The 16,015-nt window shown below is 30.8% G+C and overlaps 2 protein-coding genes across 3 annotated transcripts; one reads left to right on the forward strand and one right to left on the reverse strand.

The window, feature by feature from the left end:
- The first annotated feature begins 1,148 nt into the window (after positions 1-1,148).
- On the forward strand, positions 1,149-2,414 carry LOC112998726 (uncharacterized mitochondrial protein AtMg00810-like). The gene has a single exon (XM_026124859.1). The coding sequence runs from the start codon at positions 1,149-1,151 to the stop codon at positions 2,412-2,414; it is 1,266 nt and encodes a 421-aa protein (XP_025980644.1).
- Positions 2,415-7,669: 5,255 nt separating this feature from the next.
- Positions 7,670-11,863, reverse strand: LOC100778344 (serine/threonine/tyrosine-protein kinase HT1). 2 transcript variants are annotated; one of them, XM_014765636.3, is made up of 4 exons: positions 11,432-11,863; positions 10,273-11,212; positions 9,312-9,767; positions 7,670-8,344 (listed from the first exon to the last, which is right to left on the reverse strand). In XM_014765636.3, exons 2-4 carry the CDS (start codon positions 11,026-11,028, stop codon positions 8,072-8,074), a joined length of 1,485 nt encoding a protein of 494 aa, XP_014621122.1. In that variant the 5' UTR covers positions 11,029-11,212; positions 11,432-11,863; the 3' UTR covers positions 7,670-8,071. The 2 variants fall into 2 exon arrangements, with proteins under 2 accessions (XP_014621122.1, XP_040864130.1); XM_041008196.1 differs by having other exon boundaries at positions 10,273-11,863.
- Between the last annotated feature and the right edge of the window lie 4,152 nt (positions 11,864-16,015).

Here is a 16,015-nt window from a genome sequence, read left to right on the forward strand (position 1 = left end):
CAGAAAACCATTTCCTCAATCAGCTAGGAGAGCAACTCAAAAGCTGCAATTGGTTCACACAAATGTTGGGGGACCTCAGAGAGTATCATCTTTAAATGGTAATAAATACTATATTAGATTTATTGATGATTATACTATATTTTGTTAGATTTATTTCTTTAAATCCAAGACTAAGGTTGCTAATATTTTCTGGAAATTTAAAGCATTGGTGGAGAATCAAAGTGGTTGTAGGTTGCAAACAATAAGGTCTGACAACGGGAAGGAATACAAATATGATGTTTTTGATAAATTTTGTGAAGAAGCTGACATTGAGCACCAACTCATCGTACCTTACACCCCACAACAAAAAAGGTGTGAGTGAGAGAAAAAACATAAGTATCATGGAGATGACAAGGTGTATGCTGCATGAAAAGGAGTTGCTAAAGGAGCTATGGGCAGAGGCTACAAACACTATAGTATTTTTGCTGAATAGACTACCTACAAGAGTTTTGCACAAAAAAACTCCATTTGAAGGCTGGTTTGGTTACAAACCAGATTTACAAAATCTAAAAATCTTTGGTTGTGTTTGTTTCTCTTATGTTCCACTAGTTAAAAAGGACAAACTTGATAAGAAGGCAGAGCCCGGTGTTTTCATTGGATACCGCAACACCTCCAAAGCTTACAGAATTTTCCAACCCCAAAATGGGAAAATTCTTGTGAGTAGAGATGTCAAATTTATGGAAGATCAACAATGGAGTTGGGATGAGCCAATAAGGAAGCAGCTGCCAGAAATCCCACAGTTCCTTGATGATGATGATGTAGATGACATTCCTGTTAAAGGTACAAGATCTTTATCTGAGATTTATCAAAAGAGCAATGTAGTTGTCCTAGAACCTGCAGAATTTGAAAAAGCTAAAAAGGATGACAAGTGGATAAATGCTATGAAGGAAGAGTTGAAAATGATCGAAAAAAATGACACGTAGAAGCTAGTGAACAGACCTCAACACAAACAACCTATAGAGGTAAAATGGGTTTATAGAACCAAACTTAATCCAGATGGTTCTATAAATAAATACAAGGCCAGGTTGGTGGTAAAAGGCTATGCTCAGGTGTTTGGAGTGGATTTTTCATAAACCTTTGCTCCAGTTGCACGTCTTGATACAATTAGAATGCTACTTGCCTTGATTGCACATAAAAGGTGGAAAGTTTATCATTTAGATGTAAAATCTGTCTCTCTAAATGGTTACTTGCAGGAGGAGATTTTTGTAGAGCAACCTGAGGGGTTTCAAATCAAAGGAGAAGAGCAGAAAGTTTACAAGTTGAAAAAGGCATTATATGGTCTTAAACAGGCTCCTAGGGCCTGGTACAGCAAGATAGATGATCATTTTCAGGATCTTGGATTTGTCAAAAGTCCAAGTGAGGCTGCATTATATGTGAAATTGGTAGATGCAAATTCAATCATTATTGTTGTCTATGTTGATGATTTACTTGTGACAAGAAGTGATGAGAAACTCATAAAGGAGTTTAAAGTTGAAATGCTTAAAGCATTTGAAATGAAAAATCTTGGCTTGATGAGTTTCTTTTTGGGAATAGAGGTGAAACAAGATCATGGTGGGATCCTCATTCACCAAAAGAAGTATGCAAGGGAAATACTCAAGAAGTCTCTTATGGAGGACTGCAAAAGCACTACATCTCCAATGAACCAAAAGGAGAAATTTAGCAAGGATGATGGAGCTGATAAAGTTGACGAAATGCATAACAGAAGCTTAATTGGTTGCTTAATGTATCTTACTGTAACCAGACCTGACATTTTGTTTGCAGTAAGTATACTTTCAAGGTTCATGCATTGTGCTAGTGAAGTTCATCTTCAAGCTGGCAAACGAGTTGTTAGATATGTTAAAGACACTTTAGACTATGGTATAATGTACTTTCATTCTCATAATTTTAAGCTTCATGGATATTCTAATAGTGACTGGGCAAGTTGTATTGATGACATGAGAAGCACCTCTGGTTACTGTTTTTCCTTTGGTTTTGGAGTTTTTTCTTGGTGTTCTAAAAAGCAAGAAGTTGTAGCTCAATCAACTGCAGAAGTAGAGTATGTAGCTGTTGTTGCTGCAGTGAATCAAGCTCTTTGGATCAGGAAAATTATGACATATTTGCATATGAAACAAGAAGAAAGCACACAGATTTTTGTGGACAACCAGGCTGCAATCTCAATTGCTAATGATCTGGTGTTTCATGGCAAAACTAAGCATTTCAAGATAAAGCTTTTTCTTCTAAGAGAAATTCAAAGGGAAGGAGAAGTGAAGTTACTGTACTGCAAAACAGAGAATCAAAGTGCTGACATTCTGACCAAGGCACTTCCAAAAGCCAAATTTGAATACTTGAGACAAAAGTTTGGAGTTTGCAATTCCAAAGTCAAGGAGGAATGTTAAGATATGACTGTTGGAACTGTCTAACAAACTATAATAGATAAGATTTTTATGCTATTTTTTAAGAAAAATAAAAGTCATATTGACTAATAGGATAAATCAATTTTGATCCTATTCTTTAGGCATGATCTGTTAGTGATGTTATCTTTCTATTAGTCGTTACTTTCTTTTATATGTTTTTAAATACGTTGTTTCATATCGAAATAAAATAAGTCTTTACCGTCTCAATTTCTTTCTTTACGTTTCCTTCCATTCTTTAATATTTCTGGCTACTGTTGTTAACAAAAAAATGACACTTTTTTTTACATGTGGTAGATCTAGCTCCAAGTTTTTCCACCCCATGAAATTCATATCCTAAATTTTTTTTGTAAATAGGGTAGTTCAAAAGGCAGAGAAACGACATTGACAAAAAATATTTTGGATTCAATTTTTTTTTCTTTTATGAAAGTCATCCATAAATATTTTTTAAAGTTCTTGGTATGATATTATTACGTACGTTATGTTTTTATTTGGTAATTAATATGACAACATCCTGTCCTTAGCCTTTCAAGCTCTTTATAACTTTTGTTTCATTCTTATAGGTACATTATAGATGTTGCTATTAGTTAGACAAATGGCAATCTTTCATTAAATAATTAATTTATACGCCAATATACTAAAACAATTTGTTCCTTTAGTACAGCTTCAAACCTATATGGTTGATCCCGGTTATAAATTTATACCACATATAGATTTATAAGTGAAAAAAGTAAGTTTTTGTATGGTTTCACAGGAATAATATGATTTTTGATGGGCAATCTCTGGAGCAAGACTGTGTTTTGGAAACTATCAAACGCAAATCCTGGTTGTGGTTGGATTCTTATGTCAAACAGTTCAAATACTCCTTCTTCGAATACTGGCATTCGAATGAACCCACTGCTATGCCTCAAATGGTTATGAAGCGTGAGGAAATTAAGGGAAGCAGGGACATGGATATAAAAAGCTGCATGTAGAGATTTATGAAATTTGGTTATGGGTATTTATCATGGGAAAAGGGCTGTTAAAAATTACCAAGTATGATACCTGGGTTTATTTTGTAATATATGGATCTTGGGATATTCGCTGGTAAAATATTTGCCAGGGGATATTATCCTTTATATGATGCTCCTTGTTTTGTAATTGGTATCTTTGATACCCTTAATAAAATGTTTGTTTGCAGATAAAAAGAAAAACTAGAATTCGTACATTTAACTATGATGTATATACAATATCTTGCAAACGAAATTCTATATATTTTTATTTATTTTTTTGTTTTTAATCATTATAAGGCTTGATGTTCGTGAATTGAATGATCAGTTTTAAAGAGAAAAATTATTATGTTGAATCACTTTGATTTTCTTAGTTCATCATCCAACTAATTTGATTCAAAATTTTAATTTGATTTAATTTGGTTTCATTTAAAATGACTTGGATTGACTCAGTTTTTTATTTTAATCCTATTTTTTCTTTGAGAAAATATTAAATAAATGGTAAGATTTATAAAATACAGTAAAAAATAATTTAAAATGTCCAACATTCCATTTATATGTCACTATATAACTAATGATAGTACAACTTCTTAAATATATATTATATCAAAAATAAATTTAGACAATTTGATAATTATATTTATGCATCATAACTAAAAGAGTTAGTTTTATAAAAAAAAAATCTCAAAGAGTTAGTAAAAAAATTATCTTTTATATATTAAATATGTTTTTCATAAATAAGTATAAATTATATGATAATTTAATAAATATATAAGAAATAAAAATATCAACATGAATGATATGAATTTATAATAAAAATATATACATGTATAAGTTCAATTTGAATTGGATTGAATCCATTTTTAAAATTAAATTTGAAATCCAATACAATTCAATAAAACATTCCAATTTTTCACTTTTTTTATTCATTTGGTTTCTGGCTGCTTGGACTAGATTTTTCCCATCGGATTGAATCATTTTATGAATACCCCTAGCTTAATTGCACTTTTGTTACCGTAATTGTGTGATTTAAATCCTATACTCCAATTCTGGATTGGATCTTCAAATCTTACAATTGTATAATTTTAATCCTCCCATGAATATTTGGTAAATATTTAACAAATATTGCCAACACACATTAGATGATAAAATGTCAATATCAGTGTTGGCATATATGTTGGCATGTATGATGATATTGCTTAATTATACTTTTTGTTTCTTAGATATTATAATTATGAGTGATCATAATTGAATCGTGATTAACATATGTGTCAGATAATTTGTCAGTTATTAATTTGTCATCTCATGTTAAGTGATAACGTTGTTTTGATAATAAAAATATATTGAAAATATCTTTAAAAATATTTATTTAACAGTTATTTTTGACTTAAATGATAAGAATATTTTTGTTATTTATGACTTGCAGATGTGAAAATAATGGATTAAAAGAGAAAAAGATCGAGAAAATATAAAAAATATGGATAAGGAAGATTTTCAGCATCAGTGGATAAGGAAAATTTTCCGCATCAGGCCCAAGTTCACTACAACAACTATAAAAAGAGAGTCAAGCCAAAGCGATCTATAATGTACTCTTCATTATTTATCAATGAAATACCACGTGTTTTCTAATCCATTATCTTTTCTGCTTTTATCTTATTCATCTTTGTATTCTTTTAGGGGTTGTATGCTTGGGAGATGATAACTTCTAAATAAGATTATTTTAACATCTAGACTTCATACTTCATGTATTTTATTTGTTGAGTATTTTGCAAAGGAAGTTGGGAGATAAATAAATAGAATAGACTTGTCATCATGAGGAATGGAATTAGGGGCAAGAATGTGGGTAAAATAGAATCACCTAAATTGATAAAGAAAAATTATAAACTCATACATCCTACGCAAACAAGGAATGTTAGGTTCCAACATTATCTGATTTTCTTTTATTTTTATCTTTTATTTTTCTCATCTTATCTTATTTTTTTATCTTTATCTTAATCTTTTATTGTTCTTATCTTTTACTTTTATTTTCTTATTTTCTTTATCTTTTATTTTGGTCTTTAAATCTTTGTCTTATATATTTTTTTATCTTTATTTTAAATTCTTTATCTATTACTTTTAAATTGAATTTGCATTAATCTAAGTACAAATAAAGTCCGTCTGTATTCGACACTCGAACTTCCAAATATTTTATTACTTGTGACAATTTGATACATTTGTCAACGAGTTGACAAAATTGATTTATAATTTAACAAAAGATTGAAAAAATGATCAAAATTACATAATTTTAATGCCTATACAACCTAATTTTTCAATGTAAAAATAAAATAAAAAAGTTTTTTCAGGACCAAAAGTCAAGATAGGATTTATTTAAAACTAAATACAAAATCCAAAAAAAAATGAGCAAAATTAAAAACATACACAAATTGGTGCCACGTATATAAACATTTCTTTTTCATGAACCAAAAACATGCATGCATTGATGTCGCGTATATAAATTTTGCGTTGAATTACTGGTACCAACAACCACTATTGTTTTAAGTTGCTTTAATGAGAGAGATTGTGTTATTGTGGGTTAGAATCCATCATTGATAAATAATATTTATGGATAAAAAAATTATTATTTTGTGTTGCTTTAATGATAATGTAGTAACTATTAAATTGAAGCCAGAGTAACATAATTATTTTTGGGCGCCGGGTGACATCTTCATCCACCCTTTAACAGATGAATGATGATGAGAACCCAAGACTATTCAGTCCTGTCTTGTTTAGAACAAGAAAAAGCCCAATGACATTAAATCCACTTTAAAAAGAAGGTATACATCACGGGGCCCTACTGTAAGAACGTTTCAATAATTTATAACGTGACAATGCTTCCAAATGCAATACCACTAACCGAGGGCATAGGTAAGCAAAAACATTGCATTTCGACAAAAACAAAAGAATAGTCAAATGTGACGCCATGACATTGACATAGCTTATTGTCAAATTACATCACCTACACTAAGTTTAAATTTACAACTATCATGCTTAGTCATGCTATTATATACCTCTCCTAATGAAACAAACCTAGGCTTTCTACACCTCATAATTATAATACTCATTTTCTACATGAAAGGCCTAATCGAAGCCTTAACATAGCCAAAACAACTTACCAATAGAATTTAGCAAGTCACATGCAATTTTTCAGATTCATTCAACATACTTAGCTCGTGTATGTAAAAGTGCTAAAAGGCAATAACTTGAGATGACAACACAGACATCAAAACTGCTCTTACAACGTCATTTAAGGGGAAAGTGTCGTGAATGTGACTCATTTACAGTCCTCAACAAACAGCTACTAAATAATGAAGTTTATGATATTAAGCTTTCAATGACAGAATACCACGTGGTATTGTAACCTAAACCATAAATTAGTGATGATTTTTTTTTCGTTCATATGTAATGGAAGTGAATGATTTGTTTAGTTAAAGAATTTGTATTTGATTATTATCGTGTTAAATTATTTTTTTTGGACAACTAACATACAGTAAAATTAATCTTTGATTCAATAAATCTAAAAATAAATAAAAAAAAATAACATATTATACAAGTATTTAGTTGAAGCCAAAGTAGTCGAATATATTACATAAACCCCAAAAGCAACAGCTCATAACACTAAGCTTTAGTGTCACATGCATGCCGAAACCTACCTGTGCAAGTGTGCATTAAGTCACTGAATACTGAGACATTTAGATGGGAAAAGGTAATCATCAATAAAAAGTGTTGATCCATATCAGCTACATTAATCTTGTTAAATACTTTAATACCCTCGTGTCTCAACAAATATCTTATATGACTATTTAATCCAAAATTAACCCAAAACCATATCAGTTAAATTTTAAGAGAATTTTTTTGCTTTAAATAAGTTATATATTAGGCATTTTTTGTCAATGTGTATGATAATTTTGTCAAAATGTGACTTTTTTTACTTTATAAAAAATATCTTTTTGTCTGTAGACTTAAAGTTTGAATTTTAGTTGTCTTATCCTCTTACTAGCACCTTACATTTATATCATTTATATTTTTCATTTTTATCAATTCACAATAAGTTGAATAATAAATTATAGTGCCAGGTGTTAACCATCAAATTTAATATCTTAGGTTGATGACTTGATTACCATTCTGACAAGCCAGTGGTAGCCTTCTGAAGATATGCTTTAAATTCAATTTTATAAGAGTAAAACAGAACTACAAAGAAAGCAAAATAAGCAATTATGAAATACACTCTCACCAGTTGAGTATGCAAGGTTCATTGCATCAGTTAAGAAAATAACACGAAAAAAATATAGAATTAAAACTTTGACATTAGAGAAACTAAAAATAGAAGTACCTTGTATAATAACAAATAAACAAGAAATTGTGTCCCCACCCCTCTAAAAAAAGAAACTTAACCTAGTGCAATTACTAAATTGTAAACAGTAAAAACAAAAGCTGTTTTCACCTCAATGTACAAGCCTACAAATCAATTTCCTCTTGCATGAACATCATAAGGAGGACTACAGCTAGAGAACCTCAAAAAACAAACCTTTGGTTTTTCTTTTGGGTAATTCAAACCATTCAATATTAATTACAATGAACCCGGTATACTACAAAAAGCCAGGCCACATTGAAGACTCATGTAAATTTTGGTTTAGGCACAGGACCATTATTATGATGCACAGGACCAAGCTTTTGAATCCAATGGAGAAGCCCTTTCTTGTGATCTTGGCAACAAGGATTTTCCACCAGAGTCAGAGTTCCATCATGAGCAAGCGAAGATTCAAATTGTTCTAATACCTTAACAACCTGCCAGAACTCGGGCCTCTTGTCCGGATGCAAAGACCAACATTGCTCGATTAAAGCTCGCATTGCAGGTGGACAGTCTGAAGGAATAACTGGCCTTGCATTCTGAATACAGCATCACAAAAGTATTAGAATTGCATAGGTAAACAGTGTCATTTAGCTAGCAAAATATTTTCCACAATTATCCAATACATGATGATCCTAAGAATTCAATTTAGCTCCATTCTTGGTAATCTTATCAACTACTATGCTACATCACTTGATGAAACAGAGACATATGTAATAATGACATATAAACTAATGCATGCTACATCAATTTTTTTTCCTCTTTTTTAATAAGTTGGTCATACATGTCTAGAATGGATGAAAATAATCTCTATATTTCACCATTGTTTTCAAAGCAAAGGAGGTATCTTGCCAAGGATTTTAGCCACATCTCAAAAATACATTTGGTTTAGCTATAAAATATATAGTACTCATCAGACGGGCTATAAACTCATTAGCAATTATTCAGTGGCAATATGATTGATTTCCTCAGCCAGGATAATGATACCTCCTTTGGCAATCATCACTCAACATATTGAAATAAAAGCTTTAAGAAAGAAAGAAAAAATGATGAAAAAATGGATGAAAATTGAAAAGAGTAGTTAAATCATGATATAAGTGGATGAAGCATTGCAAAAAGGAAAAAATGTCCTTCCATTTACAACATAAAAGGTTTCAACTGCTACATCTGAGAGTAACAGTCGCTTTTATAAAATACATTCAAAGATTGCAAAACATATTAGTTAATGGAGCATGTATTGTCTATCTTCAAGCGAACTGTATCATTAATGGAACCCATGTCCAGTTTGCATTACTCTTGTATGCCAGTCATTCAGAGAGGTTTGGGCGGATAAATGGGGCTGTAGACCTTTTCCTATTATTGACAAGATTTCAATGCAGAGTGCACAGAAAGCAATGCAACTTTACAACGAGTATTGTTACAGACAATGAAGAATAATGCAACAAATATTAGTAGATTGTGACATTCACATTACAATTCATATGACTTAATTGCGAAGAAACATACCTTATTTACTACGGCAAAAGCAGCCTGGATGGGAGTCATATCCTCATATGGTATAGTTCCAGTCACCATTTCCCATAAGATAAGCCCAAAACTATATACATCAACCTTTCTCCCATAGGATTTTCGTTTGATCATCTCAGGTGCCATCCAGCGGTAGGTACCAGGGTCATCAGCAAATAAGTCACAGTATGCTTCCTCACAAGCAATGCCAAAATCAGCAATTTTAAGGTGAAAGTCTTCATTGATAAGGACATTCTCCGGTTTAAGGTCTCGGTGAATGACACCTTGAGAGTGTATATATTCCATTCCACGAGCAATGTCCAGAGCAAAAGCAATTAGCTTCCCTAGAGAAATAGTTTTTCTTTCCAACTTATGCAAATATGACCTCAACGAACCTTCTGATAGATATTCTGTGATAACACAATAAACATGTGGCTTTCTACATGCTGCTACGAACTGTGTAATCAGATCAAGATAAATGAGAAGTGTGTAAGTACCAGCCTCCTAATCACATTAAATTCTCTGAACATGATATGAACTGCTCAATCAGACTATGGTAAAGAATATAAAATGAAGTATTCTTGATTTTACTGGTGATTATCTCAACATAACTAAAGGGTCAAGTACAGTAATTAGCACAAAATAATGGATATTCTCACCCTGTATTCAACAAGAAAAACATATAGTATCTGAACAAAAGCGAATGACAAAACTTAGATAAAGTTCAGCAGGTGCGTGTAGTGCTGTTCTTCACTAAAAATGTGATAAGTGTCCCGTGTTTTTGGTACTACCTTATCCTCCTTTAAAAAGGCTTTAAAGTTAAGGTTAAGGTGTAAAAAAACAATACACATACCTTGTTTTTATCAGAAAACAACAACTGCGCCACAAGCTTGAAAAATGAAGCAAATAGAAGTTTGTAAACAGCATATACAAAAGGAGGTAAAGGATTGGATTAGATTACCTTTATAACATTTTGATGGTGGAGGCACGATAAAAGCGATACTTCTCTAATGAATTGTTTCTCTAATCGATCCACCAACATTCCATTTTCGTCATCATCCGGTACCGTGATAATTTTCACAGCTACAGCTTCATCTTTATACATGCCATGGTAAAGCCTGCTATGAGCACCATGAGCAAACCTAACACCAACAAAGAGCTTGGAGAGGTCAACATTCCATTCCTCAGCTGTTTCCACAGCAGTAACCTTTCCCCCTCCATGATCAAAGTACTTTGTCCATCCCAAATCCTTTCGGTGCTGCTTCGAGCTTAATTTCATCGAAGCAAGGTGCCTAATTGGACTGCTGTAAGGGGATTTAGTAGTAATTGGACTACTGCGAGGGGATTTGGAATTGGACACATGAGAATCCTTGTTGAGCAACTTCCCCATGATTCTCTTGTCCTTGTTCTGTTCTTTCCTCCTTGGACCAGGTGTTGAGAACCTCTTCTGCTCATGTCTGGCTTCCTTGAAGGTCTCAGAGAGAGAGGTTCGAGGCAAAGGGGACAAAGATCTCTGCTTGTTCATTATTGGTTTCTTCTGAGCCTTGTTGGAAGCAAAAGCCACTTCAGGCCTTGATTTCAGACTACTAGAACTGTGTTGTGCCCTTGGCTGAATGCTGAAAGAGCCAAATCCAGAACTGGAATAGTTCAACCTGTGACATACTGTGTGGGAGAATTTGGCCCTCCTTATCCAAGAATTACTGCTATCTTCATCCATCTTTTACCCTTTCTTCTTCAGAAGAAGAAGAAAACTAGAAGCACCTTACAAAATCACTTTATCCACAATCTGAGAAATAACTAGTCTTAAAGCCAAAAGGGTGGTGGTCCCCAAAAAACAAACTTCTCAGACTAATTTCACACAATCACAGGTAACTAGATTTCCTCAAACTCATCAACAACAACTGAGGGATTGAACCATGAAAAGTCAAAAAAAAAAAATCCCAATTGGAATCAGAAAACCACTCAAAGCAATCAAAACCCAGCAAGAATGAGTTGATGGAAATTGGAAACCCCTCCCCCCCAAAAGAGAGAAAAAAATCTGAATTAAAAGCCAACAACAAACATGCAGTGCTGTAGCGAGAGGTAACAGAAACTCCAATCAATCAAAAAAAAAACTTGACCTTTCATAACCTCCTCAGCTGACACCTTTTACCAACAAAGTCAAACACCCACCACCTTCCGTAAATGCCTGGAAATCCCACACAGATACCAGAATACACTAATCAAACCCCAAAAACAAAAAATATTCACTTTAATTCAAATCAGCAGAAAAACCACAAGTTAAAAACTATTAGTACTTATTTTACGTTGATAATGCAGAAACACCCATCATTATACGTCCCCATTGACTAACAATAATACTCATTATTTTAAAGAGTGACGAGCCAATTAAACTATTATTATATTTCCAAAAGACCCAAATACAGAAACAAAAAAAAAATCATTTTTTTATAAAGAAAAGCATCCCCAAATACAAAGAAGAAAAGGGTGTCAGTAAAATGCTAAAATTGCATTACCCGGAGAAATATCAAACCCGCGTACTACAATTCTACAAAGGGTGTTTTTTTTGTTTTTCTTATATCAAATTATAAGAGCTTATAATATGCTGATAAAGACAGAAATTTCCTGCACCTAATAAATACTCCACTTTCCACGAAGAGAGAGAGAGAAAAAAAATCTTTTATTTACTACTATTATTTTATTATTTTGAGAATACATATACTTTGATAAATTTTAAAGGTGTCTTAGTATATTGATTAAGAAATTAAAGAAATGTTTGATAGAGAAAAAGTTTTATTATTTTTAAAATTATATTTTTAATAATGAATAAATTTTTGTTTGATTGGATATCAAAAAATTCTAGAAATTAAAAAATTATATAATATATTTACCAGTTATTTTAATTATTTATCACACTCATAATAATAACATGATTTTTGTATGTAATAGAAAAATTAAACTCGAAAAGTAAAATTTTCAAAAACAAAATCTTAATTTTTAAAAACAAATAAAAACACAGGAAACCAAGATTTTCAATCCTAAATTCCTAAAAAACTTAAAACTTTTTCCTACCAAAAGACTTTTTAAAACCTCCTAAAAAGAGGATTTTATTAAGATAAGTAAAAATATATTTTCTATAACTTTTTATACACTCTTATAAAATCTTCATGAAAAATATTCTTCTTCTAATTTGTTAACCAAATATCCTTGGTCACAAGTCAGCAACATCCATACTTACAATTTTAGAATGGTCAATGGTGAATACGAATGTGAACGAGTTTGGTATGACAAACGCAGGAAATAGAGATTAGAGGGCGCAGATTTTGGAAATTGGAAGATGATGTTTTGGACTAGAGACGGCCATGATGAGGTTTGCTCCTTTGGTGGGATGAAGGGTAACTCTGTAGGGTAGAGATGGGGATGGATGTACTCATTGTTACGTGCAGGAGAGTTAATATGTTTTGTATTGCTTTCTTAGTAGAAATATTTATTGTCATTAATTATATTTGGTAGGTTTTAAATATAAGAGATTCTTACATGTTCTTATGATAGTGTTGTTATACCATACTGCTTTAATGCTTGTCTTGATGCGTTTTTTTATTGTTTTAAAACATTTTAATGATTCTTGTGATTAGTAAAAAAAATGTATTGTAATTAATGATTTACCTAACTTGTGTGGCGAATTTGCATACTTATAGCAATCAATTTATATAATGATATGTACTATACTGAATCGACAAAACCTTCATACTGTGTGGGCGGGCATGTACATCTCTTGTTTTATTTATTCTCTGAGTCTCGACAGAGATTAAAAAAAAAATTTACTGATTATCGAAGAGAAGAATCAAGGTAAGATCCCACACAGAATTGTCAAATAAGATAAGATTACATTCAAATAAGATAATAACATAATGTAAAATTGTTATTTGCCTATTAGTTTCCAAGAATAAATATATGTACTTGACAATGTAACAATGTTTACTATTTAATCACAATTTTTACCATTACTGATTAGTTTGTTAATAGTTATTTTAAAAATTATATAAACAAAGATTTATAATTGATTAATATTGTAAAAAGAACTAAACTACAAATATATCAATATGTAGAAATAAAATTCATATAGTAATTATTAAAAAAAATTAAAAGCTAATACATTTGATAAATGGAAGGAAGTGGGAAAGGAAGGAAAATAAAAGTCACGAGACAGAATTGAAAGTATGAGTTTTATTTTTGGTTAGAATAATTCTATTATTTTTAGTAATGTATTTTTTATAAATTTTTATTTATTAAATAAAGAAAGAACTAAATACATTAAACACATATTTAAAATATTGAAATATTTAATTTTTATTCAATATTTATTTTATAAAATATTCACAAAATTATAAGAAAAATATAGAGTAATTATGTTCATATTTATTTTTTATCTTGTTTTTAATTATCATTTCTGTTTTCTTTTTTCATCACATCATTTATTATTTTGTTCTTCTACTTTTATTCTGCTTTCTTTCTTCTTTCTTTCTTCTTCTTCAAATCTACTCCAAAATGAAAGGAATGTCTATTGTATTTGTTTTTAAATATAATAAGAACTGCAACATTACTTTAGATGTGTTTAGTCTAGAGAAGAAAAATAGAGGGAAAAAAAGAAATAAAAAATATTTTTTAAAATTAAAATAAAATATAAAAGGTATAAGTCTCACAAAATATAATATCAATTTTTTTGAATATTATTTTCCTCTTTAAACAAACAAATCCTTTCTTCTCTATATTGTTTAGTTAAAAGAAATGGTGAGAGCGTATGGTGAATGGAGGAATCCATGTGTCACTATAGGGGAGAATGAGGTACGGATTCGATTTTTGTATATGTTTGGTTCTGAAGATGCATACTTCAACGAAACTACTACACAACTTGTACGGTTGGTTGCATTGTACGATACGGTTCCCAAAACAAAACTAAACCCATTTGGCCACCAAACGGTACGAATCTACATAACTTTGTACCTTGTTTACCCAAAAAATAAGAAATGAAATCGACTTAATTTAACACTTATTGTCACATTACTTGTTTGTTTCGATGTTAATGGCCTCTTATGCTGTCTTAATTAATAAGAACAAGATATAAATCTCATTAGAAATTATATTATTGGCTTAAGTTAGAGAAGACAAATACATGGGGACATGGGGTGATGGGGGAAGCCTTTGCTTGCACTTAATGTCATTGGAAAAATTTAAAAATTAAGAAATGCAATATTCAATTATTATTTCCCAATGGCCAAACAAAATATCCTTATTGTACGGATTTTGAATCTCCATTCAATATTAAATGGTGAGTGATTATGATTTTTTGAAAATAAAATAAAATAAAAAGGTAGATGAAGATGGCATATATATGATAAGAGTTATTAGTTTTACCCATGCAACCATCTATTAGAATATTAGTTGAACATATTTCCCGTGACATGGAGAAGAACAATTCCTATTTTTTCATATATGTTGAAAATTTTCATACCTTGCAGGCAGGCATGGAAAACTTGACCTTGCACAGTCACACATATATGATAGGAGAGAGAAAGATAGAGAATTCGATAGCGAACGATTGAACGACGCATACGCACACCTCACATCAATCAATCAAAGAAAATAAAATGGGAATGGAATGTGAATTTGACATTTGACTCTTTTTTCTATTCTTCATCTTTTATGAATGAATTCTCACTTAGTGTATGAATGAGTCAAAAAATAAAAAAATAATCAACACTACACTTGCGTCTTCTTTCGTCATAAGTGACACATTATGACGTCTCTAATTTTATATATAACTATATAAACTTATTAAACTGGGACTATTTTATGTTTTTTTTTTAATTAGATTGTATAATCAAATTCCCATTTCCTTGAAACAATAAAAACATTGGAAATCATATTAATTTCTTTTTGGCTTTTTAGGAAACGTCTTAGTTTTATATAAATGCTATTAGCGATTTTTGAACTTTATAAATGACATGACGTTACACACTAATAGCATCTACTATAAAACTTCGCCTAAAATCTTTATTTTATTTTTCTTAAGTCTCAAAATTCATAGTAAAGATTAAAAACTAGTTGTTGATAATATTGAGGGTCATAAAAAGAGAACTTAATTATAATAATGCATATGAATGTCTTTCAAAAGGGGTTAAAAGAAAGAATATGTAATTTTTAAAATAAAAAAGAAAACTTAATGTAGTTTAAACGTTTCAAAATAAATATTTTACACTAAATATAGTTAAGAAAAATTATCTTAAAACCTTTTTTTCTTGGAAGAAAAATATTAAGTCCATTTCAAATTTTAGTTATTTGTTAATAAAACAGCATGGAACTTTTATAATAATGAAAATATAAAAAAAAAAATTATTAACCTATCTGTTGTATCTCCCCCAAATAAAATAATACAAGTAATAGTTTGCCTCAAAGAACTTGGTTGTCAAAGAACTTGGCCCATTATCGATTGTTAGTTTGTTACGAATTATGTCAAGCCAGTTGTTATTAGTTTCACTCCTATTACTCCTAGCGCCCTACTAAGGAGCTTACCCTTTTACAAATTGTCCTTCCCACAGAATTATGGTTCCATGGTAGGTCATGCACTGTACAACCATAATTTCATTCATTCTTATAATTTTCTTGTAAGTGACTTTAATCAAACAAGTTTCGTGTTTAAAACT

The sequence above is a fragment of the Glycine max genome, chromosome 13, assembly GCF_000004515.6.
Source record: "Glycine max cultivar Williams 82 chromosome 13, Glycine_max_v4.0, whole genome shotgun sequence".
NCBI lineage: Eukaryota > Viridiplantae > Streptophyta > Magnoliopsida > Fabales > Fabaceae > Glycine > Glycine max.

What these genes read in the sequence shown, in the direction of transcription:
- LOC112998726 (XM_026124859.1), top strand. Translation starts at nt 1,149, where the DNA reads ATGCTACTTGCCTTGATTGCACATAAAAGGTGGAAAGTTTATCATTTA.
- LOC100778344 (XM_014765636.3), bottom strand. Translation starts at nt 11,028, where the DNA reads ATGGATGAAGATAGCAGTAATTCTTGGATAAGGAGGGCCAAATTCTCC. An exon ending in ACCATCAAAATGTTATAAAG is followed by an intron (nt 9,768 to 10,272) that starts GTAATCTAATCC and finishes CTGATTACACAG; the next exon opens with TTCGTAGCAGCATGTAGAAA. An exon ending in CTTTTGCCGTAGTAAATAAG is followed by an intron (nt 8,345 to 9,311) that starts GTATGTTTCTTC and finishes TGCTGTATTCAG; the next exon opens with AATGCAAGGCCAGTTATTCC.